Source organism: Epinephelus lanceolatus, chromosome 22, assembly GCF_041903045.1.
Source record: "Epinephelus lanceolatus isolate andai-2023 chromosome 22, ASM4190304v1, whole genome shotgun sequence".
Classification (NCBI taxonomy): Eukaryota; Metazoa; Chordata; class Actinopteri; order Perciformes; family Serranidae; genus Epinephelus; species Epinephelus lanceolatus.
The window spans coordinates 13,291,830-13,314,482 of record NC_135755.1 but is presented as its reverse complement, the minus strand read 5'-3'; the positions used below and the strand labels follow the sequence as shown (position 1 = coordinate 13,314,482).

The 22,653-nt window shown below is 42.6% G+C and overlaps 2 protein-coding genes across 2 annotated transcripts in view; one reads left to right on the top strand and one right to left on the bottom strand.

The window, feature by feature from the left end:
• Nucleotides 1-15,423, top strand: part of rbpjb (recombination signal binding protein for immunoglobulin kappa J region b) — a 99,092-nt gene extending 83,669 nt beyond the window's left edge. Inside the window, exons 8-11 of the mRNA XM_033609858.2 lie at nt 3,386-3,526; nt 3,947-4,102; nt 4,187-4,290; nt 8,910-15,423. Coding sequence (XP_033465749.1) covers nt 3,386-3,526; nt 3,947-4,102; nt 4,187-4,290; nt 8,910-9,234 — 726 coding nt within the window. The 3' untranslated portion in view covers nt 9,235-15,423. The remainder of the gene's footprint in view (nt 1-3,385; nt 3,527-3,946; nt 4,103-4,186; nt 4,291-8,909) is intronic.
• cckar (cholecystokinin A receptor) overlaps nt 14,382-22,653 on the bottom strand; it is a 22,638-nt gene continuing 14,366 nt past the window's right edge. The window contains exon 5 of the mRNA XM_033651786.2: nt 14,382-22,641. Coding sequence (XP_033507677.1) covers nt 22,043-22,641 — 599 coding nt within the window. The 3' untranslated portion in view covers nt 14,382-22,042. The remainder of the gene's footprint in view (nt 22,642-22,653) is intronic.

Genomic DNA, 22,653 nt, shown 5'->3' with positions numbered 1-22,653 from the left:
GAACCAAAGATCTCAAATTTGGACTCATCAGACCAAAGCACAGATTTCCACTGGTCTAATGTCCATTCCTTGTGTTTCTTGGCCCAAACAAATCTCTTCTGCTTGTTGCCTCTCCTTAGCAGTGGTTTCCTAGCAGCTATTTGACCATGAAGGCCTGATTCGCGCAGTCTCCTCTTAACAGTTGTTCTAGAGATGGGTCTGCTGCTAGAACTCTGTGTGGCATTCATCTGGTCTCTGATCTGAGCTGCTGTTAACTTGCGATTTCTGAGGCTGGTGACTCGGATGAACTTATCCTCAGAAGCAGAGGTGACTCTTGGTCTTCCTTTACTGGGTCGGTCCTCATGTGTGCCAGTTTCGTTGTAGCGCTTGATGGTTTTTGCGACTCCACTTGGGGACACATTTAAAGTTTTTGCAATTTTCCGGACTGACTGACCTTCATTTCTTAAAGTAATGATGGCCACTGGTTTTTCTTTAGTTAGCTGATTGGTTCTTGCCATAATATGAATTTTAACAGTTGTCCAATAGGGCTGTCGGCTGTGTATTAACCTGACTTCTGCACAACACAACTGATGGTCCCAACCCCATTGATAAAGCAAGAAATTCCACTAATTAACCCTGATAAGGCACACCTGTAAAGTGGAAACCATTTCAGGTGACTACCTCTTGAAGCTCATGGAGAGAATGCCAAGAGTGTGCAAAGCAGTAATCAGAGCAAAGGGTGGCTATTTTGAAGAAACTAGAATATAAAACATGTTTTCAGTTATTTCACCTTTTTTTGTTAAGTACATAACTCCACATGTGTTCATTCATAGTTTTGATGCCTTCAGTGAGAATCTACAATGTAAATAGTCATGAAAATAAAGAAAACGCATTGAATGAGAAGGTGTGTCCAAACTTTTGGCCTGTACTGTACCTTGGTACGGGCGCCACGGTTTGGTAACTCAAGTATTCCACCAAGTTTGTTTTGTCTTGTGTTGTCTCCCTTTGCGAGGCAGACTTTCTCTTTTTTTTTTTCACGTACGCCAGCTGCGAATGTTGATACAGGTGTTGTCATACACACCACTTGCACAATATATACTCCAATAGGAACAAGGAAGGCGTTCGTGTGCATAAATGAATTAAATAAATGAATGAATTGAATCAATTTAAAAAGTACCGGTATTTTCCAAATGCAGTATAGTACCGTTTGGAATACTCTAGTACCACGGTACTATTTTAGTACCGGTATACCGTGCAACACTACGTGATAGCGGTATCTGTGGGGATGAGAGAGAGATGAAGCCTATCGTATGCTCTATGTAACGTTAGCTGCTGAAACAACACTGTAAAATCCCTGTAACACAGTATGGAGCTGTCACAGATAACACTTCCTCAAGTGAATAGATTCTAGCCAACGGACCCATAGTCAAGGAATTTTGGGAAATGGAAAAAGGTTTGAGACGGTGAACACCCAAAGACACACCAACGTACCATGTTGTTACTAGCTAGCTAACGTAATCTCAGCCATATGTGGCTAAAAGTAACTACTGTGAAAAATCACCAATAAAAGCTTCTAAACTAAAATCTGGAAATGTTCCAGTAGGAATACAACGAGAAATCTTGACAAGGAATTAACCAAGATTACATGTTTCCTTGACGTTAGCATGTAGCTTGGTGTAGCAGTGTAGTTGCTGCCGGGGAAAATAGTTGCACTTTCTACGTCTAAATATCAACACATAATGTTAAAGCTTCTAAAAATAACTGGACATGTTCCGGCAGTAATATGATCTAAAATCAGGGAGAATCAACAACAGCAACCAAGATTACATGTTTCTCTGACGTAAGCATGTAGCTACATGTAGCTGTGTATGTAATGTAAATGCTTGCAAAAGTGATTAGATTCTAGCCAGTGGGCCCATAATCAAAGTATTTTGGGGAAATGGAACAAGGTTCAAGACGGTAAACACCTAAAGACACACCGACATACCATACGGTTACTAGCTAGCTAACGTAATCTCAGCTATATGTGGCTAAAAGTAACTACTATGAAAAATCACCATTAAAAGCTTCTAAACTAAAATCTTTACAACTGGACATGTTCCAGCAGGAACACAACGAGAAATCTCGAGGAGGAATTAACAACCAAGATTACATGTTTCCTTGACGTTAGCATGTAGCTTGGTGTAGCAGTGTAGTTGCTGCCGGGGAGAAAAGTTGCACTTTCTACTACCAAATATCAACACTTAAAGATTCGAAAGACAACTAGACATGTTCAAGCAGTAATATGATCCCAAATCAGGGAGAATCAACAACAGCAACCAAGATTACATTTTCCCCTGACGTAAGCATGTAGCTACATGTAGCAGTGTATGTAATGTAAATGCTTGCAATAGTGATTAGATTCTAGCCAGTGGGTCCATAATCAAAGTATTTTGGGAAATGGAACAAGGTTCAAGATGGTCAACTTGGCTAAATGTAACTACTGTGGAAAAATGACCAATAAAAGCTTCTAAACCAAAATCTTCACAACCAGACATGTTCCAGCAGGAATACAACGAGAAATCTCGAGGAGGAATTAATAACCAAGATTACATGTTTTCTTGATGTTAGCATGTAGCTTGGTATAGCAGTGTAGTTGCTGCTGGGGATAATAGTTGCACTTTCTAAGTATAAATATCAAAACTTAAAGCTTCTGAAAACAACTGGACATGTTCCGGCAGTAGTATGATCCAAAATCGGGGAGAATCAACAACAGCAACGTTAGCATGTAGCTACATGTAGCTGTATATGTAATGTAAATGCTTGCAGTAGTGATTAGATTCTAGCCACTGGGCCCAAAATCAAGGTATTCTGGGGACATGGAACAAGGTTTGAGACAACGAACATCTGAAGACACACCAATGTACCATGCTCTTACCAGCTATCTAACTTAATCTCAGCTACATGCAGCTAAAAGTTGCAGGCTGATTGATGGGTGGGTGTGGTGATATTATTGCTTGAGATAAGTCGGTACTAGCTTATGTAAGTTTACCAACGTTTGATATAAGAATATGAAGACTTAAAGAGACAGATGTAAGTATGGTGTCAGTCCTCATCTTATTTAACTCTTGGCAAGAAAGAAAATTAACGTGTTTCCCAAAAAGTTGAAATAGTCCTTAATATCAGGCACCAAAATAAAAAATAAAGAACTTGTTTGTCCAGAAATGTTTTTGCTTTTGGTTTAGGCTTTCTTTTCGTCTCCCTGCTGTCTGTCCATCCTACTTTCCTGCTTATGTCTTTTTTCTTTCCCCTCTTACTTCCTTTCAAATCATGCAACTTTCTTGTCTATCTATATTTTTGTCCTTCACTTCCATCTTCCCATCTATCATCCTCTAATCCGTCTCTTTCTTTCTTTTTTTCTTGTCAGATCATCCGTAAAGTGGACAAGCAGACGGCGCTGCTCGACGCTGACGACCCCGTCTCCCAGCTCCACAAGTGTGCCTTCTACCTGAAGGACACAGAACGCATGTACCTGTGCCTTTCCCAAGAAAGGATCATCCAGTTTCAAGTGAGCGTCGCACACTTTTTTCCTTTTTCCATCCGACGGCTTTTCACTCACAGACATCAATCCAGAGTGGAGGTCACTTACAGGTCACAGATGATTGAGGATGATTGCTTCAGAAATGGGGAGTGATCTCTTTACCTTTTGATTGGACTGAAATGGAAGTGAATTTGAGCACAATTCTGCCTCTATTCATCGTCTTTATTGTGCAGCCTGGGGATATATTTTAGGTCAGGATGCTGTCTTTTCTTTGAAGAGGAGAGTGCAGTCCTCTCCACTACAGTGTTTTTACTTATTTAGATGGTCGTAAAGACAAAGAGGGACATTTGATTGAAGTCTCGAGGAGAGTAGTCGTGATTAGGTGCAGTTGTTGGTGGTTATCTCTGCCTCTGAGGTGCATTAAGGTGATGTCTCCCCCTCTGCCAGGCCACTCCATGCCCAAAGGAACCAAACAAGGAGATGATCAACGACGGCGCCTCCTGGACAATCATCAGCACAGACAAGGCTGAATACACTTTCTACGAGGGCATGGGCCCTGTCCACTCGCCTGTCACCCCCGTGCCTGTGGTAGAGAGCTTACAGGTACACACTGAGGACACAGTCCCTGAGCATGAATCTGGTCGCAGTGAGGGTTTAGTTTTCTTAAATTATCTTCTCTGACTACAGCTAAACGGTGGAGGCGACGTCGCCATGCTGGAGCTGACAGGACAGAACTTCACTCCAAATCTGCGGGTCTGGTTCGGAGACGTTGAGGCCGAGACCATGTACAGGTGCGTCTTTCACCTTTCTTGAAGGTCACTTAAGGCCAAAACACACCGCCGGCGAACAGTGTGCATCAAAAAATACCACCCCAGTTATTTTCGATGTACAATTCCACACTGAGGGAGAGACTTGTTGTTGAGATCAAAAAATAGCCTTCGCTTAACGACCCACAGTCCCGACCTGAAATAAGCTTTTATTTCAGGGTGTCCACACCTGATTTTAAGCTAATGCAGAGGTGGAAGAGGTGCAGATCTTTCAGTAAAAGTAGTAATGACTTTGTTTGGTCATCTGTTAACAAGCTGCAGCTGCCGATGACAGCAGCGGTGTCTTTTCAGCTGGAGTTTTGTCAAAAATATTGGTTCAGTACTCATTTTCCGCAGTATCGATACACCGCTAACAGGTGCGCTTTTTTGCTCGCTTTTATTGTTAAAGTTTACTACTGTCATTCTGCTGTTCTCTGCTACTAACCAAGAAGACAAAAGTTGTCACTGTCGTGTTATAGCCTTGTTATATTCATCTTTTAATACAAATTTTAAACTTTATGCCCTTAGTGTCAGTTCTTTTTTCCCCCGCGGTATCGAAAATCTAATCATATCGTCTCGATGAGCGATATTTTTCAAGATATTGTCTTTCTATACCTAGAAAATCCAATATCGTGACACTAGGTCAGTTTACGTTTATTTTATGTCATTTTATTATTTTTTTAATTGTTGCAATTTAACATAGTTCCAATACATTATGGAACTGACTTAGTTTATAGCCATTGCTAATTTTCAGCTCATGTCCCTAGTTGGGCTTTTTACGCGTAGACCTAAAATGGTATTTGATATTTAAAGTTTGTGTTCTTTTGTATTGTTTTTGTCCTCTGTCCACTGTTACTTTCGAGAAGAATTTTAAATTGAATAATAGTCGCTTACAAAAGTCGGTTTAAAGTCACATGTTGTTTTGTTTTAGCTTTTTTTTAGTCCATCAAGCTTAGTTTTCATGTCAGTCTAATTTAATTCAATATTTATTTTTTGTCATATTTTCACGATAACTGTTTTTTTTTAGTGAACAATATTTTACCTGGCTATAAAATTTCCAGTTAGAAGTAAAGAGACCTTGAGCTACAGCATGTTTAGTCATCCAGGCAGAGAGTGTGTCACCAACTTACCATCATTTTTTCATATAGTATAATAATGAATGCCTGAAGTTTTTTACTTAACTACAATTTTTAAAAACACATAGGTAAAACCAAACAATCTAACTGATTGTTAGCCATGATATGATAGCCGTCTACAATGGCAACAATGTCTACATAACAGTATCACTCCGCGTTTGCCTTGGTCTAAATCATAGTTGTATAAAGAGAGCTGGAGACAGAGTTGGAGGTGGGGCCCTGGTCACTCCTATGAAAGTTGCCCAGTGGTGCATGAAGCTGAAGAAGTTTGATTTCCTGGGTATAAATTTACCTGGATCTTCCGCATTATTAGGCACACTAGAGACTTCCACCAGCTGAGCAGCTAACCTTCAGTTTAGCCTTCCGCGAACTTAAATGGGGATGAAATGTGGCTCTTATAGACTTACGAAATGTTGTCGGACCGAGTGGATCAAATTCTGATAATGAAATGAGACATTTTGGAGGGGTTGTGATGCTCAAAAAATGTATCCACTGATTTACAGAGGTTTCTTTCACAATGTTGGTCTATGGGGAAAAGTCTTTTTGGGTCACAGGGCATCACGTAATGGACCTGGAAGTTGTAATTACACAGTTTGGTCAAATTGGCGCACTTCCCGGGGGCTTGATGTGAGCTAGTCTCCGAAACTAATTAGCCAGCTCACAAACTGCTAAAAACGGATTTCATGTTGCTACAGCCATTAACTGGAGGTACGTCTACAGAACAGCTGTCCGCTCTCCTCACAGCAAAGTAGTCTTGGAGGGGCAGAGGGACCGCGGTGTGATAATTAAAATAAGTTAGTACGTTGTACTGTGTGTCTGTTTCTCTGTAAAACCAGTGCTAAATGAAGGCTTTGAAGTCGAAATCGTCTGTATCTCGTAACTGTTGTAAAGGATTGAAAAGCAGCTCTTCCATTTAGCGGATGACCTGCTCTACCTCTGAGCCACAGCCACCCCCCACCCCCCCCAAAAAAGCAGCAAAAGCTCACTTCAGGCCTCGAAATGTTATAATTGCGATTATGATTATCAGAGCTAAGGGGGTTGTTGGCCCTATGTGAATGCCACTTAATTGGGTTCTCACTGATCGTGGAAGTGATGCGAAGCTCGCCGATTTTCTGTTGAGCGAGAAACACTGCCTGACTCCTCACCAGACCACTCTCGGTGCTCTTTCCAATTCTTGCCCCAAAATTAGATCCTCTGGATTTCTTTCTCTTCATCAGCATACAAATTGTCCATTATGACTAATTTGAGGATTTATTAGGAATCACAGTCACAGAAAATGATTGCCTTCAAGTTTAATGAATATAAAGCAGATATGGATAAGTCGTTAGTGTCATTTGAATTAATAAAAGCTTTTAAAATGCTCCCAGTCAGACAGATCCTGTGAAGGTCTAATGGTCTGAATCTCATGAGTCAGGTTGTATCATCCTTCTTCTTCAGACCTGTGCAGAGGTTATGTTGCTCTGAGTGATCCCAAAACCTTTCAAGAGCAGAAGTGATTCACAGACAGGTGATATTTTATGTGTCCATCAGTGCCACCCAGCAGGCATTAGGTCGGAGACAGTGGGGGAACATGAATGACTGCTGTCAGAGAAACACTGCAGCGTCACAGACCTCTAGCCTGAGGCTCAGACAGCATCCACACTGGCACAATCCTGACACATCCCACGTGGGCTAACCCCGAGTTTAGCCTAGGGTTAACTGGCTATGCTCTGGAGCAGGGTTATCCTCTGAAAGTGGACTTAACCCAGGGCTAAAAGTTGACAGTGTGACACGACGTTAAGTAAGCACGAGAATTTAGGGATGTTCAAACTGATATATGACCCAGGGCCCGTAGAGGTGTAAGTCATATAGCCCAGGGCTAAGGTCGACCCTGGGTTAACAACGTGTGTATGAGAAGGGGCCGCGAGCCTGTTTAGACCAGGTATTAACAAATAAAGACGTGAATCATTTCTGTTTGCAAACACCAAATGTGTTGTTGTTTTTAACTAGCTGGAGGGTTGCAGTGCCGCACACTTACAGCCTTTATTATTTTCAACTTGTAGACATTGTAGATGTTTTCTTCTGATAGTGTTCATGGTTTGTGTCAATGTTAGCTCACTTTCAACGTCTCCTTATTAGGCAAGCAGCAACACATACCTAAACGAATTGTACCCCCAACTACTTTATACCATTTTACGAACTATAGTTCGGCCCGACGATTGACAGCAGAGCATCAGACTGTCCCTGTCTCATTCTAAAATAAGCCTTGAGCTGACCATCCCAGAGCAGCGCCTACTAGCTCACCTAGTAGAGCTGGCGTCCTGTCTACAAAAGCTGTATCCTTACTGTAGCGGCCATGGGTTTGATTCCAACCCACGGCCCCCTGCTGCATGCCACCCCCCTCTCTTGCCCAGATTTCTACGTACTCATTAGTTTGAAGTCCACACAGTTAACATATCCAGCGTCATTCTTGCATTTGGCCATGTCCTTAAGCTAGTTTGCTGTCTCTCGAGTGCTTCTCAAAGTCAAGAATGCTTCATTGGTAGGACAGGTCCTTCCAAGCCGGGTTCTACAGAGGCTAGGCGAGACACCCCCCAGCATTCGGTGAACACACACGGGAACAGGCTAGGGAGTGTCCAGGTGCAGCCCTGCCTTTAATTCCAGGAAATCATGCATTAAGAATTGTTGCTACTTTGTTCCCCCTGAGGATACAAACATGCATCATTGAAAATTCTCTGAAGGAAGGACTCCGTCCTGGGTCAAATTCAAGGCATCTTTGACATTGGAACAGTCCCTCAGTGGGATTCGATGTCGTAGCCTCCTTGAAATTCAGCCATTTAAGGATACTTCCTCAAATTTGAGAGGCACCATCTGTCAAGTAGTTGTCCGTTGGTCACTCACTCTACAGCAGAAAACTTCATACATTCGCAAGCCACTTGCGGTCCATTCACATATTTATTTTCTACTTTTGGAGCTGGATCTATAAAAACACCGTTCGGTTATTCATTACACCACACTCTCAGAGTGCAGAGCGTACTTTGGGCACAGGCGGAGCAGCAGAACGCCAGGCGCAGTGAAAGTGAAACTTAATAGATCATTGCGCTGATTCTTAAAGTTTGCTTTCACTCGCCTGTGCAGCTGCTCCTCTAATCCTCTGATCTGATCTCATCGGAGCTGATCAGTTGTCAACCCCACAACTTCACAAACTCCTGCTGCTAAGGAAGAAAAAAAATAAATGAAGGGTTCAGCCTATGCTGCGTTCAATGACCTGTAAAAAGTCCTGTTAAAAGTCACACATTTGGTAAAGATAAGTATCTCCATTTTATTGTCTGTCCACCTATAAAATACTTGTTCTGTTAGGGTGGTTACTAGCGTTAACATCGTCAGTTTAAACGTGAATTAACAAATCAATCAATCAGTTTGTCAAGCACAGACAAAAATCTGATGACTCTAACATGTGTCGTTTCCCTTCTTCCAAACTATCCACAGGTGTGCGGAGAGCATGCTGTGCGTGGTGCCCGACATCTCCGCCTTCCGCGAGGGCTGGCGCTGGGTGCGGCAGCCCGTCCAGGTGCCCGTCACGCTGGTTAGGAACGACGGCATCATCTATTCCACCACACTGACCTTCACCTACACGCCGGAGCCCGGGCCGCGGCCACACTGCAGCGCTGCCGGGGCCATCCTGCGGGCCGGGAACGCCAGCCTGCTCAGCAACAACAGCCAGGAGGCCGGCGCCGGCGTCTACGGCCCCAACAGCACCTCCAGCGCGGGAGTCACATCCTCATCCTCCACCGCCGCAGCCGTGGTCTCCTAACGCACACAGGGGGCCACTCAATACGTATATGCCTTGAGAGCAGATGTACCACAAGGTATATAAAGACTATGGGAAATAATAAACAAAGACTGACTCACTCTAAAGTGCTGCGTAATTTTGGATACAAAGAAGCTGAAATGAAAAAAAAAAAAAAAAATTCGGTGGGAGAAACGGAGCAGGGGAAATCTGAAGGAGGAGTGACATCACAAGCGGACGGGAATAAGTGCTCCTTGACACGCCCCCCCCTCTCCTGTGGTTACTTTAGGGACCTGCCTATCCAGTTCTGGTGTTTGGAATGAGTGAAGTTCCTGCAGGCTCAGAGCACCAGCACCTTTCTACGGCTGCGAGAAACCACAACAACAATACATCCACAAAATAAAAAAATCTCCTCAAAGTATATTTTTGCGCCGCCCTGCTCCCCTTCCTCCTCCTCCTCCTCCTCCCCCTCCCCCCTTCCCTCCCACCACTTGTTTTATAATTATTCCTTTTGTGTTATTTTGCATTGATTTGTGGTTTCCTAAAGGGGGCTGGATGTATTGTTGTTGGAGGGAGGATGCAGAGGGACACACATAAAAAACGTGACGATAACATAGTTTTTATGGACCAAGGATCTTGTATAAGCTTTAGTAAAGGTACATTTTTCTCCATACCTTTTTTGTATTAAACATATAGTACACTTTTGTTACCAAATAGTTTCTATTCTTCCTCTGAGCTTGGGCTTTGTTTTCCCCCCTTTGAGGTCCAAAATCCCAACCTGTATGTTATTACGACCTTACAACAAACAAACGCCTGCTTTTTCAATCTTTGGATTGATTTTTTTTTTTTTTTTTTTTTTATACTCTTGCTTCTTCTGTCGGGAAAAAAATCTGAAGTCTGGGTTGTTTATTTACATAAGCGAAGGTTGTTTTTGTTTTGTTTTGTTTTTTTTAAATTGGGGAATAACCTCAGAGGGCCTATGTTTTATCATTGGTTTTTATGAAGTCTTTAAAAAGAAAAGCTTTAAGCAACGCCTCTGCCTTGCCTGCAATACTCTATGTGCGCTATGTCTCCTTCAGAAAGTATACACATCAGTACATCTCACATGGAGCCATAGCAACACTTTGCAGAATACGTGAAAAACTAGACTTCCACGGTTACGAGAAACGAGTCAAACTAATGTAACAAAGCGTAGTCGTTGATTTCAAAGGATAGCCTTAGTACTGTATATTCTTACTGTGTACACAGTCAAACCGCTCACATATCTAATATCCTGTATCTGTTGCTCTATCAGTCACTGTTAACGTATCTACGGCTACGTTCACATCATGGGGCTCAGCGCTCAAGTCCGATTGTCTCTCCATATCCGATTTATCTGCCTGGACTGTTCACATTCATGTGCGTTGGACAAAAAACGTCACATTTGCAAAACGTAGACGTGAAGGCTTACTTTCCCAAAGGATTACCGCAGCAGGAACATCTGATGATGTCATTCAGCATGCTGATTAGCCAGTTGCTTCTGTTTGGGAGAGTGTGGAGTAGTTTTGGAGCAACGCCCATTTGTTTTCAGAATACCAGGCTGTCGTACAAATCGGCTTTCGGTCCGCTAGCTCTGTTAGCAAATCTGTGGAGAGTCAGAAGTGTCGGGTCACGATAGGAACAGTTCTTCCAAACCCAAACAGCCACTTTTAGGGGCTGAAAAAAATAGGCTAATGCCAAAACTGCAGTTCCTCTAATGACCACTAGAGGCTGGCTCCAAAGTCAGTTAATCCCCATAGACCCCCGTGTTAAAATGAACAACTTTACATCAGAAATAAACGTGTTTACAGCCTGGTACAAAAACAGTTTTGGGCTTTATAGCTAATTTTAACATTCGTGACAACTGTATGGGTGTTTGTTTAAGGGCGTGGCCGTTATCAGTGATTGACTGTCTGCTGATAACGTCCTTGGCTTCTCAGTCAGATCCAGCCCTTGCTCTTCCATGTTAACGTCCATGCCGCTGGTTCCAAAAATTCAAGATGGCAATGGCTACATGCCAAACTGGAGGCTTCAGACGGGCACTCTACAAACCACTGGGTGATGATATGGTAGCTACAGCCAAAATGAGTTCCTCCGTGGGGTGTCTGGGTTCAGCCTTAGAGATATAGGGTAAGGAACTCGGACATCTTGAGGGAGCTCGGAGTAGAGCCGCTGCTCCTTCGTGTTGAAAGGGGTCAGTTGAGGTGGTTTGGGCATCTGATCAGGATGCCTCCTGGGCGAAGGCTAAAGGTGTTCCAGGCACGTCCCACTGGTAGGAAGCCCGGGGGAGACCAAGAACACACTGGAGGGATTACATATCTCATCTGGCCTGGGAACCCGGCCCCGGATAAGCGGATGAAAATGGGTGGATGAATGGATGGTAGCTACGTCCATTATTTTATACAGTCCATGTCCAAACCCCCCAGCTGAGGTCTGGATTAAGCCCCAATTGTCCTCAAATTCTAGAAACACCCCTGTGTACATCTGACCTGTGCGGGGCTTGACTTGTTTATTCATTTTATCTGATACATATTATTGTTTGTTCGTTAACTGGCCCCTGCCCTTTTACAAAAGTGGGCCGTAGGCCAAGCAAGTTGAGTATCCCTGCTTTGGGACGTCCAAGTCTATTTTCCAATATCTCTCTCGGTGCCTCGTAACAGCGCCGTCACGGCATGAAAATACTTGGCAGTTGGGCTCTATTGGCAATCCTACCGCAGAGGCGACACGGCAGCTGTCTGTAGCGTAAACCCTGGATGTATAAAGAGACCTGGATACAGCGTTTGAGGCGGGGCCCTGTTCATTCCTATGAAAGTTCGTCAGTAGCGCATGAAGCCAAGAAAGCTTGATGTTTCTGCTGTATGAAAATACCTGGATCTTCCATACTGTGGGTACCCTAGAGACCTCCACCGGCTGAGCAGCTAGTTAACTTGAATGGGGATGAAAATTTAATCGTGAGGCTCGTCTAGACTTTCGAGATGTTATCGGACCGAATGGATCAAAGTCCACAGGGGTTGTGGTGCTCAAAAAAATTATCCACTGATTTACAGACAGCTCTCTCCCAATGTAAGTCTATGGGAAAAAGTCTTTCTGGGCCCAGTGGCGTCACCTAGTGGACCCAGAAGTTGTACTTCCATGTTTCGCCGCTATGTAAAATTGGCTTCAAAGCCTGGTGCTGTTTTCGGGGGACTTGGGTTTAATGGACCGCTCTGACTCTACATGGTGAAGAATGACATGGAAAAACATGGATGTATGAAGAGAAATACACGAGTTCTGGTGGTGACCGTTCTCGCAGCGGTCGCCAGTGATCGGATCTAGGAGCACATAAGAAAGTGGCCCAGATCCGAGTGGAAGAAAAAGGATTTCTGCGTCCACACCACTCTGGAAATATCCTATCTGTGTGACTTGAGAGCTAAAAGAAATCAGATTTGAGCCTCAGTTGCTGGTGATGTGAACGTAGCCGTAATGTAGTGAAACTTCGTCTGTCAAAGCTGCACCTAGCGAGGTGTCTTCCAGTGTGTGCTGTAGTTCTGGTGGCATTTAACTCCAGTGGTTCTCCAAAAAAAAAAAAAAAAGACAAAAAAAAAAACACTTTACAATTTTGATGTGGCCTTACCGATAACTTCAATTCCATAAAAAAAATACTTCACCTTTTCTTCTCTGCTGTTTACTCACGTTGGAAGAACCTGTGCGTAGCACAAAGACAAGCTGATGCCTCGCTTCTATCACAGGAGCTCTGCTGTCCTCGGGCTCGTCGCTGCGGCTCCAGATCCACCCTGTCATGCAAAAAGCAGCCTTCAGAAGGATTTATTCAGCCTTCGCCTGTTCTCATTTGGTGTACAAGTACAATAAAGCCCGTTTTTTATTCTCATGCGGTGCCCAGCACCTTCTCACTTTTGGTACAATGTCTCACGAGCGCTGTAAGCTCCCTTTTTCAGCCTTCTTTTTAAAACAAAAAAAATAAATATATCTCCTGTGGTTTATTATCTTTGCAGAAACAAAGCGTGTGTACGTTGTCACTGTCCGAGTAGTTGCACTCATCCGTGTTCATGCCGACCGCGTCTCCTGTAGGAGTATAAAGGCCTTCTAAATGTGTGTTATTGAAGATGTGCATTTTCCAAACAGAACAGCAATATTGTACAGGTCATTTCATGGTTTATCTGTCCGCCTGAGCACTAGTTCACCAGCCAGCAAATACGTGTGTGTGTGTGTGTGTGTGTGTGTGTGTGTGTATAGTTGCTGTAATGGAATATTGAGTCAGACTCGCTCCATTTCAAAGTGTTCAAACTTCTCTCCAAAAAAATAAACTTGAGATTCACGGGGTTTTATCTGTCTTCCACCAGGATCCAAATGTCTGATGATAATAATAATCGTGGAGAAAACATTCAAAGGCAATACGTGTGATCTTAGTATTACAGTACGACTGTAAACACTTCCGGGGAAATTAAAAAGAAAATAACTTGAATGTCTGCTTATTAATGAAGAATTTTTACAAACCTTTGAAATAGGAACAAAAAAGGATTGCACCCCCTTCGATGTAAAGAAAAAGATTTAAGTTATGCCCCCGCGTTTCGCCACCCTCGCCCACCTGTCGGTCATTAATGTTAAATGTTTTATATTGTAATATTGATATTTTTTAAATTATTGGTACAAAGTCTCCCCTTGTCTTATGTCAGAATAAAAAAAAAAGTGCATTATTATTGCCCGTGCTGCCTAGGTTGGCCTGGGAGTTTTTTAAAAAAGAGGCCACTTCCTGTCCATCCTGGAAAATGTCGAGGAGTTGTAGGTGCAGCGGCGGCGGCAGTGTAGCGTCAAAATATCACGCATTCCTTCACGAGCTGCAGGTCAACCCCTGAAACCCTTTACTCTGCAGGATGGAGGTCACAAAATCTTAACTGTAGATTTTTAACTTGAGTGTTTTTTCTACTAGCTCTAAAAATTCAGCGAGTTTTTAACATAGCCTCTGCATTAGCATCACCCTTCCTCTTCCTCTCCCCTCCCTCCTCCTCCTCTTCCTCCCTTGAGCTTGGATATTTTTGGGTTTTTGTTTACATGCTGAGTCGCCTCTTACGGCTAACCACCTCTGGCTCCTCTTCATCTCCTCACGCGAGTCTGAATAGAGCAGCTTTTGTCACGTCCGCTCAAACTAATAAAGGGGGTGATGCATGCTTTTTCAAAAAATGTGTCGCCTTGACAATCTGAGCTGGTTTACAGTTTTCGGGAGGATGTCTCACTCGTAACGAGCTATCACAAGGGGTCAAAAAGAAAATGTTACATGCCTTCTTAGAATCGCACGCTGCATTAACCTGGCGACAAAGCTTTCAGAGAGGAAAGAAAAGAATCATTAGCGATGCTTTTACAGAAAAATAACCGGTTCTCTTTGTGTGTCTGGTCATATTTGTTTTTACTCTTCCAAAAGCAGCTGTTCTTGTGTTTGTTTGTTTTTTTATAATGAGCTCTGAACAATGTATGTATCCTCTAATATGCCAAATGTCTTTTATAATGTAGTTTTCATGCACTGCTAAACAAAACAGGGCAGAGTGAGAGGCAGCTTTAAACAGATAACTTTAGAAAAAGAAGAAACAAAAAAAAGGAGTGTGGAGCCCTTCTCTGTCGCACTCAGCCTTACTTTCTCCTTAAGACTATTTGGCTGTTTGCACTACAGAGCGCTAACCTTTCTTTACTCTCACACATTCATCCTCACTCTTTCATGTTCATGTATGTACATTTGGAGTTTCCTCCCTTTTTCCTTCTTGTTTTTAACAGCCTGTTATGCTTAGCTTTGCTCCAGTTGAATCACTTTTTTCGTTCCTCCTCTTCCTCCTCCTCCTCCTCCTCCATGTCCTTTCACTCTCACTGTATCTGTGTATTATTCTAGTAAATGGTAAGCAGAGGTGTCATTGTGGTAGTATACTCAGTGCTCAAAGGGTTGCTGATGGTAGAAACCTGTGCCGTTTGTAACATTTTAGCAATAACGTCAAAAACAAAGGGGACGGTTTTGTTTTTTTGTTTTGTTTTTCTTTTGGTTTTTTTTGTTTGTTTTTTTATAACATACGTTAGTTTTGTTTTTGTACATATTGCAGCTCCAGATCATGCTCAAATCTGTATGTCATTAAAAGAAGAAAAGAAAAAAACGAGAAAAAAAAACTTGCAATATTGGCATAAAAATGAGAAATAAAAAAGTGATATAAAATCTCACTTTGTGTTTCATTGTTTTTTTAATCGTCGTTGTCAGAAGCATTTTTTTTTACACTTTAGCTGAAAGAGTACAAATGAATAAGTTGTGTTTCCTTCCTCCGTCCAGTGACTGTAAAAGGGACAGTTCACCCCAAAATCAAAAATACATGTTTTTCCTCTTACCTGTAGTGCTGTGTATCAGTCTAGATTGTTTTGGAGTTGCAGAGTGTTGGAGATATCAGCCGTAGAGATGTCTGCCTTCTCTCAAATATAATGGAACTAGATGGCACTCTCAGCCTCAGCCTCTCATCCATGAGTAGATGCACGCTTCCTTCTGCATGGTGATACAGTTGCCGGGTGTGGTCCAGTTACTCAAGATAATCCACAGACCTTGTTGTGAGCAGTTTCATGCAGGAACTATTTTCTTTTTACCAAACTGCCAACCGCATCACAGTGCAGAAGGAAGAGTGCATTTACTCATGAACAAAAAGCTTGTGACAGTGCAAGATGGAAACATTAATGGCGTCCTCCTCGGCTGAGTTGTAACGCCAGCTCAGCGGTGCTAGGTGAGCTAGCAGGAGGTGTGCGCTCATTTTTGCGCAGTGATTTGGTTGGCAGCTGGCTCATGGGGGACCAGAATGGTTATTTAAAGGCATCTGTTCCTCTACTGTCAATGTAGAGCACGTTCAGGCACAAACTACTGTTCGTTATGATTTAATTGTGAAGACATTAAAAAAATTACAGCAGACAACAGTAACAAAGTGAATCCCAGTTCTTATGGGGGATACAGCCTACAAGCTAGCTAGCAAGCTAGGAGGTAGCACTAAATGTTTTGAGGCCAGTTATAAAAAGCTAGATTGTAAGATCAAGTTGGTACAAATGACCTGCCCCACTTGTTTTTATCAAAGTAACAAATATTGGTAAAATGATTTTAAAAAATTGACAAAAAAAGGAGTTATCTACTGCTAGCTCACCTAGCACCGCTGAGTTAGCTAACGTTGCAGTTCAGCTGAGGAGGCCACCATTAATGTTTACTTTTTGCGTTGTTGTGAGCATGAGCCTCACATCCATGAGCAAAGAAGAAAATAGAAGAAAAAAACTATTAATTCCTTTAAAATCGTGATTTAACTCACTTTTTGTCAAATTTTTAAGTCATCCAACCAATATTTGTGACTTCGATGAAACAAGATGGGCAAACTAACAATTGTTAAGTGTTTACATTACACTCAATTATTTACACTAACTAGCTAACTAGGAAGTTAGTAAGCTAGCAAAGCTAAGAAAACTGACAGCAAACAACAGTGATGAAATCAATCCCAATTATTTTGGAGGATACAGCCTGCGGGCTATCACTAAATGTTTCGCTACCGGCGATTTATAAACTAACAATTGCTTAGTGTTTACATTACAGAAGTATTTTGTACCAGCTTGAGCCTAACAAAGCTAGCTAGCTGGCTAACCTCTCATCCATGAGTAGATGCACACTTCCTTCTGCGCTGTTATACGGTTGGTGGGTGTAGTTCAGTAGAAAGAAAATAGTTCCCACATGAAACTGCTCACAACAAGGTCTGTGGATTATCTTGAGTAACCAGGTCATGATTTCTGGAAAGAGACATTGCTGTTGAGTTGTTCAAATGCATGTTTTGGCACTTTGAGCCCCACAAGCTGAGTGACGATCTAGTTCCATTATTCTGGAGAGAAGGCAGACATCTCTGGGACTGATATCTCCAACACTCTGCAACACACTGAAAAAATCTAGACTGATAATCAGCACTACAGGTGAGAGAAAGAAAATATATTTTTGATTTGGGGTGAGCTGTCCCTTTAAGCATCTCCCAGGGCTTTGGGCGTCTACCAAGCCCAAATGGAGCTCTTATCCTTGGGAAGAAGTCCCAGCAGATTCCCCCCTCTTCTTTCCGCCACTTGTCTTGGCCCTAATGCCCTCTGTCCTTTAAATCCACTTTTATTAAAGCCGTTAAAAGCTCCATGTTACTCTGCCCCGAGCCTGAGCCGACGCATTAGCACACTGGGCGCCCAAGGTCTTTATATGGTCAACCAGACGATCGTTATTCAGAGATGGCTCGTGTGTCTGTACATAACAAAAAGAACACAATGCTGTCCCTAAAACCGCTTTCAGATATATATAAAACCACTGGTTACATTCAGTTATGTGCAGGTTTAACAGGACTTAAGTCAAAATAGGCACATTATCATGCAAAACAACAATATACTTCAAAATCTCCATCAATGCATCAAACCTGAACGCACAACTTTTTACAACAATATTAACATTGAAACATATGGAAACAAAAAACAGGATAAGTTGCTACATGAACACTGCTATATTTAACAGTATGAGTGAGTGGAAATCAGGTGGGTGATGCCGGGAATTCGCTCTTTGAAGACGAAGGGATACAGGTGTTCAAAGTCCCACTGAATGATAAGGCCTCTCCAGTTCCCATAGTACACTCAGTACAACGCCTGTAGGCACACACACACATAAACACACATACGGTACACACACAGTAGGTCAAGGACGAGAGCAGGGCTGTTTGTGCACCGGAGGACTGTTTTGAAGCTGCTGAGTACAGATACACTGCAGTGTGACAGGCAGCCGCTGCTGAAGATGCCAAATACAAGCCTATTTACTAAGATGAGGGTTTTTAAAGGACCACACCAGTCAATTTTTGTGTTCGCAATTCCCTTAAAATCATGGATAGATAATATCACTGCTATTTTGGGTACACAATATTTTTATGTGTTTTCCTGATTTCCAGGCAGCCAGTTATTTTTAATTATTTATTTTATTATTATTTATTTTGTATAAGATTTATAACAATACCTAGATACCTGGGGCCGGATGTACAAAAAAACCTTAAGTTATGATTTTCCTTAAAGTTCTAGTTAGGGTTTCCTCAAAATAAAATAGGTTGCACAAAACACCCTTAAGTTAAGATCTTCCTTAAAGTCCTAGTTAAGGTTTTCTCAAAATAAAATCAGTTAAGTTAAGATCTCCTTAAGAAATTAATAAAATTGGTTGCACAAAACATCTTCTGTTAAGATTTTCCTTTAAGTCCTAGTTAAGATTTCATCAAAATAAAATTGAGCTGCACAAAAAACCCTTGAGTTAAGATCTTTCTAAAAGACCTGGTCAAGGTTTCCTAAATAAAAAAAAAAATCAGTTGCATAAAATACCTTAAGTTAAGATCTTCCTTAAAGTTCTAGTTAAGGTTTCCTCAAAATACGTAAGGAGAAAACTTACGGTGTTTTGTGCAATCAGTCCCAAAATGGCATCTATTCATTCCAATGTTGCTTGTCTGGTGCATAGGCCCCAAAAACTTTCTAGATTCTCCGTCTACTTCTACAGACCACTGAATATGCGCAGTAGTGTTTCTCCCGCTGGCAACAAACTAAAACGTAAGCTTTGAAATATGGCGGAGTGTCAACTAACATCCTGTACATTATACACAGTTTGAAGTTAAGGAGCTTTACTTCCAAAAACACTGACATGGTTGAGTTTCAAAGTTCAGTCTCGACCTTGGAGCGGAGCTTTTCAAGAGCTTTTGATCTAAGTCAGTTTTCACTGGCACATGGAGTTCGCCAGTTGCCATTGGAGATGTAGATCATAATATGTAGGAGTTCTTGTTCATGTTGGTTTGAAAGATGGGTTTTAAAGTTCATGCTCGACCTTGGACGATTCCCATGGCAACTAGACAAACTCAATATGCTGGTAAAGATGAGATACGTTCAAAGGCTCCGGAACAGGTACAATGAGTTGCCCTTCAGGTGAGATTCTTTTGACAGCGTATGTAGTTATGGAGACATATCACCAAGGTTGAGTACTTGAAAAGCGTCATTAGTGTTTTTTTTTATTCCAACTTAGATGAAGCATACCATGATGTAATCTTTTTTTGTTAGGAGAAAGAAAATATACATAATTTTTTGTAATATGGATGAACTGATCCTATCATGCAGTCTTAAGGCTCTTTTATACTTTCTTTACATACAAAATAGATACATCCATCCTTTTATCCATTTTCATCCGCTTATCTGAAGCGAGGTTGTGGGGGGCAGAGGGCCAAGCAAAGCACCCCAGACGTCCCTCTCTCCAGCAACGCTTTCCAGCTCCTCCTGGGGGACCCCAAGGTGTTCACAGGTAAGACAAGATATGTAATCCCTCCAGCATGTTCTGGCTCTGCTACCAGTGGGACGTGCCCGGGACACCTCTAACAGGAGGCGCCCAGGAGGCATCCTAATCAGATGCCCGAACCACCTCAACTGACCTCTTTTGACGCAAGGGAACAGCAGCTCTACTCCGAGCTCCCTCTGGATGTCCGAGCTCCTTACCCTATCTCTAAGGCTGAGCCCAGACACCCTTCAGTGGAAACTCATTTTGGCCGCTTGTATCCATGATCTCATTCTTTCGGTCACTACCCAGAGTTCATGACCATAGATGAGGGTTGGGACGTAGATGGACCAGTAAATCAGACCAGATACGTCCATCTCAAACGTAAACGTCACTGCCTTCATACTTCCATGTGTCCTTTATGATGGCACTGAAGAACAGAGTCAAAAGTTTTGCCCAACAGCAAACGAGGCGACAGTGGAGGAGGTTGTATTATTGTACAATTTTGTATAAAGAGAGGCAGCGTTGTAGACATTGGTGGTCTGTCCGTCCATATGATGTTACATCCCAACATGTGGATGGAGAATTCTTTTCACTATATTACCAATTTGTTCTGCCATTATTCAAATTTCTTTATCATTTCCTATGGTTGTATTTTACTTGAACTATGCTACACTGCCTTTAAGATCTATGGTGGTACTGCTCCGTGTCATTTGTATCCGCAAGCCTTCAGGTAACGTGTCCAACTATGGATGAAATGAATGCAGACAACGGATGACCCTTCAGGTCTGGATGACCCAGGGCTGAAAGTAGTTTTAGGATCCTACTTGTCAGAATTAAACAAAGGTATTATATCCAGACTATATAAGGGGTTTAGGTCAACGAAATCCCATTCCACCTTAATTTCAAGGGAGGAATGGTATAGTTATTGTAGCTTTCGATGGAAGTGCACTAGTTGAAGAGAATTTGGTTGGAAATGTCTAATTAGATTCTTCAATACCCCAGAGCAGAAAGCACTACCGCGCTACATGAGAGGATCCCAAGTGCTGGAGACTGTGCGGGAGCCAGGATGCAAATCACTGGCATATATTTTGGGAGTGCCCTGTAGTAAGACAGTTCTGGTCTAAGATGCACAAAATACTGGAGGGCATTTCTACCATTAAAATAATTATTTAATACTTTTATTTTAGGAAAAGCTGGGCGACCGATGAGTGGTGAAGGCTGGTGGTACATTCGCAGTAGTCGGCCCAAAGCTTTGGAACAGCTTCCCCTTTCCAATAAGTGCTCCCCCTCTGTAGACACATTGAAATCTAGGCTGAAGACCCACATGTTTTCTGAGGCCTTTGATTGTCCTTAAGTCTTTCATTATTTTATTTTCAGACTTTTCTGTGCTTTACTTTCCTTTTTTCCGTTTTTCTTGCGAATGTTTTTGGGTTTGTTATTTCTCTGGTGTTTTGCTGTTACCATGTTATTTTACTTATTTTATTTTACTGTACATCACCCTGGTCAACTCTGGTTTTGATTTGATTTGATTTGAAAGCTGACTTTCAACTTGGACACTTTAACGAATACTTCTTCGGTGTTCTGATATCTGCCAGTAGGAAAACCATCACAAGATATTGGCTGCTGGACAGATATCGTTAATGAAATATACATAATGCAAAGAAATACCTTCTCACTTCGCCTACGAATGAACAGACTTACGAAGCAGTGGTCGAAGTGAATTCCGTATGTGCGACAGTTGCAGCAACGTTTTTGGGTGTTGCCAAATTAATAGAGCCCCTAAAGGATGCCTGGTCTCCTAACTAACTTAATTGGAATGCCTCCCAGTTTGATAATGTATACCTTTGTTACACATTCCTTTTTCGTGATGTAGAGAACTTTATAGGGTACGCACTTGTTAAATAAGGGTAATGAGGAAAGAAGGTCTGAAGTCATGCTGTTCCACAGCTGTGAACCTACAATACTCTCTGCATCTGCACGTATATATATTTAGTAAATATATTTACTGTACTCTTTTTCTTTTGGTAATTGGTTGTCTGCTTGCAATTAACCCTTTAATATAAAAAAAGATTGTGGTTTTGGAAATGTCTCATCTGGTGCAAAACATCGAAAGGTATGGAGAGACTATTTGGCCGCTGTAATGTGTTTTAAGATGGTAGTAAACTACGTTAATTGGGTTTCTGCTTCATAGAAACACTCAAAGTCTTCCTATGTCAGACTTTAGGTCCTTCAAGGTTTTACATGATCAGGCATCAGTCAGCCACCCCGCGAGCTTTAGGGAAACATCCTGCTCTGTGAGAGCACTGAATGTACTCTTCTGCTCCACAGTCATTAAATGTAGAACCTGTGTCATGTCACACTCCGAGCTAAAGCTGCTCATAAACTAGTCCTATAAGCACTGTGAGGGCTTTATGTTGAAACAACACACTGCAGATTCCCTTCAAGTGTTTGTACTCAGGCCAGAGCTCTTACACACACTCACACACACACTCTCGCACATATCCATCCAGTTTAAGTCAGCTCACTCCAGGCTGATGCACGGATGCCGGTGTAGGTGAAGCGTGTGCTGGCTCCATTTGGCGGGGTATGACCATTCTGCTCATTGGTCTTTGGCCCCGCTCTCGTTCTGCCCATTTCCCCTCTAGTCATCCTGCTTCCAGTTGACCTCCCCAAGCCACTGCTCGCTCCGCCGTCCCTCCTCAAGCAGCTGCAGCAGGTGAAGGTGGCCAGCATGCCCTGGCGGAAGCGCTTGTTCATGAAGCAGTAAATGATGGGATTGACGCAGGCTGAGGTGTAGGACAGCAGGTGGATGAAGGAGATGGGCGCGCCGGTGAGGCGGTAGGCCGAGCGCTGGTCGAAAGCCTGCCACGCGTTGACCACAAAGATGGGAGTCCAGCACACGAAGAAGAGGAAGACAATGACCAGGAGCATGCGGATCACGCGCTTCTTGGCCATCAGGTTGGATGAAGAGTTGGTGCCGCACACACGGCCCATCATGGACTTGGTGCTGGGGTTTCCTGTGCTCAGTGAGAAGCTCTTCTTTTTAGACGGCTGCAGGTAACAGCCGTCACTGTCGCTGGGCTTGATGCTGCCAGTGCTGGACTGTCTTTCTGTCAGGGGAG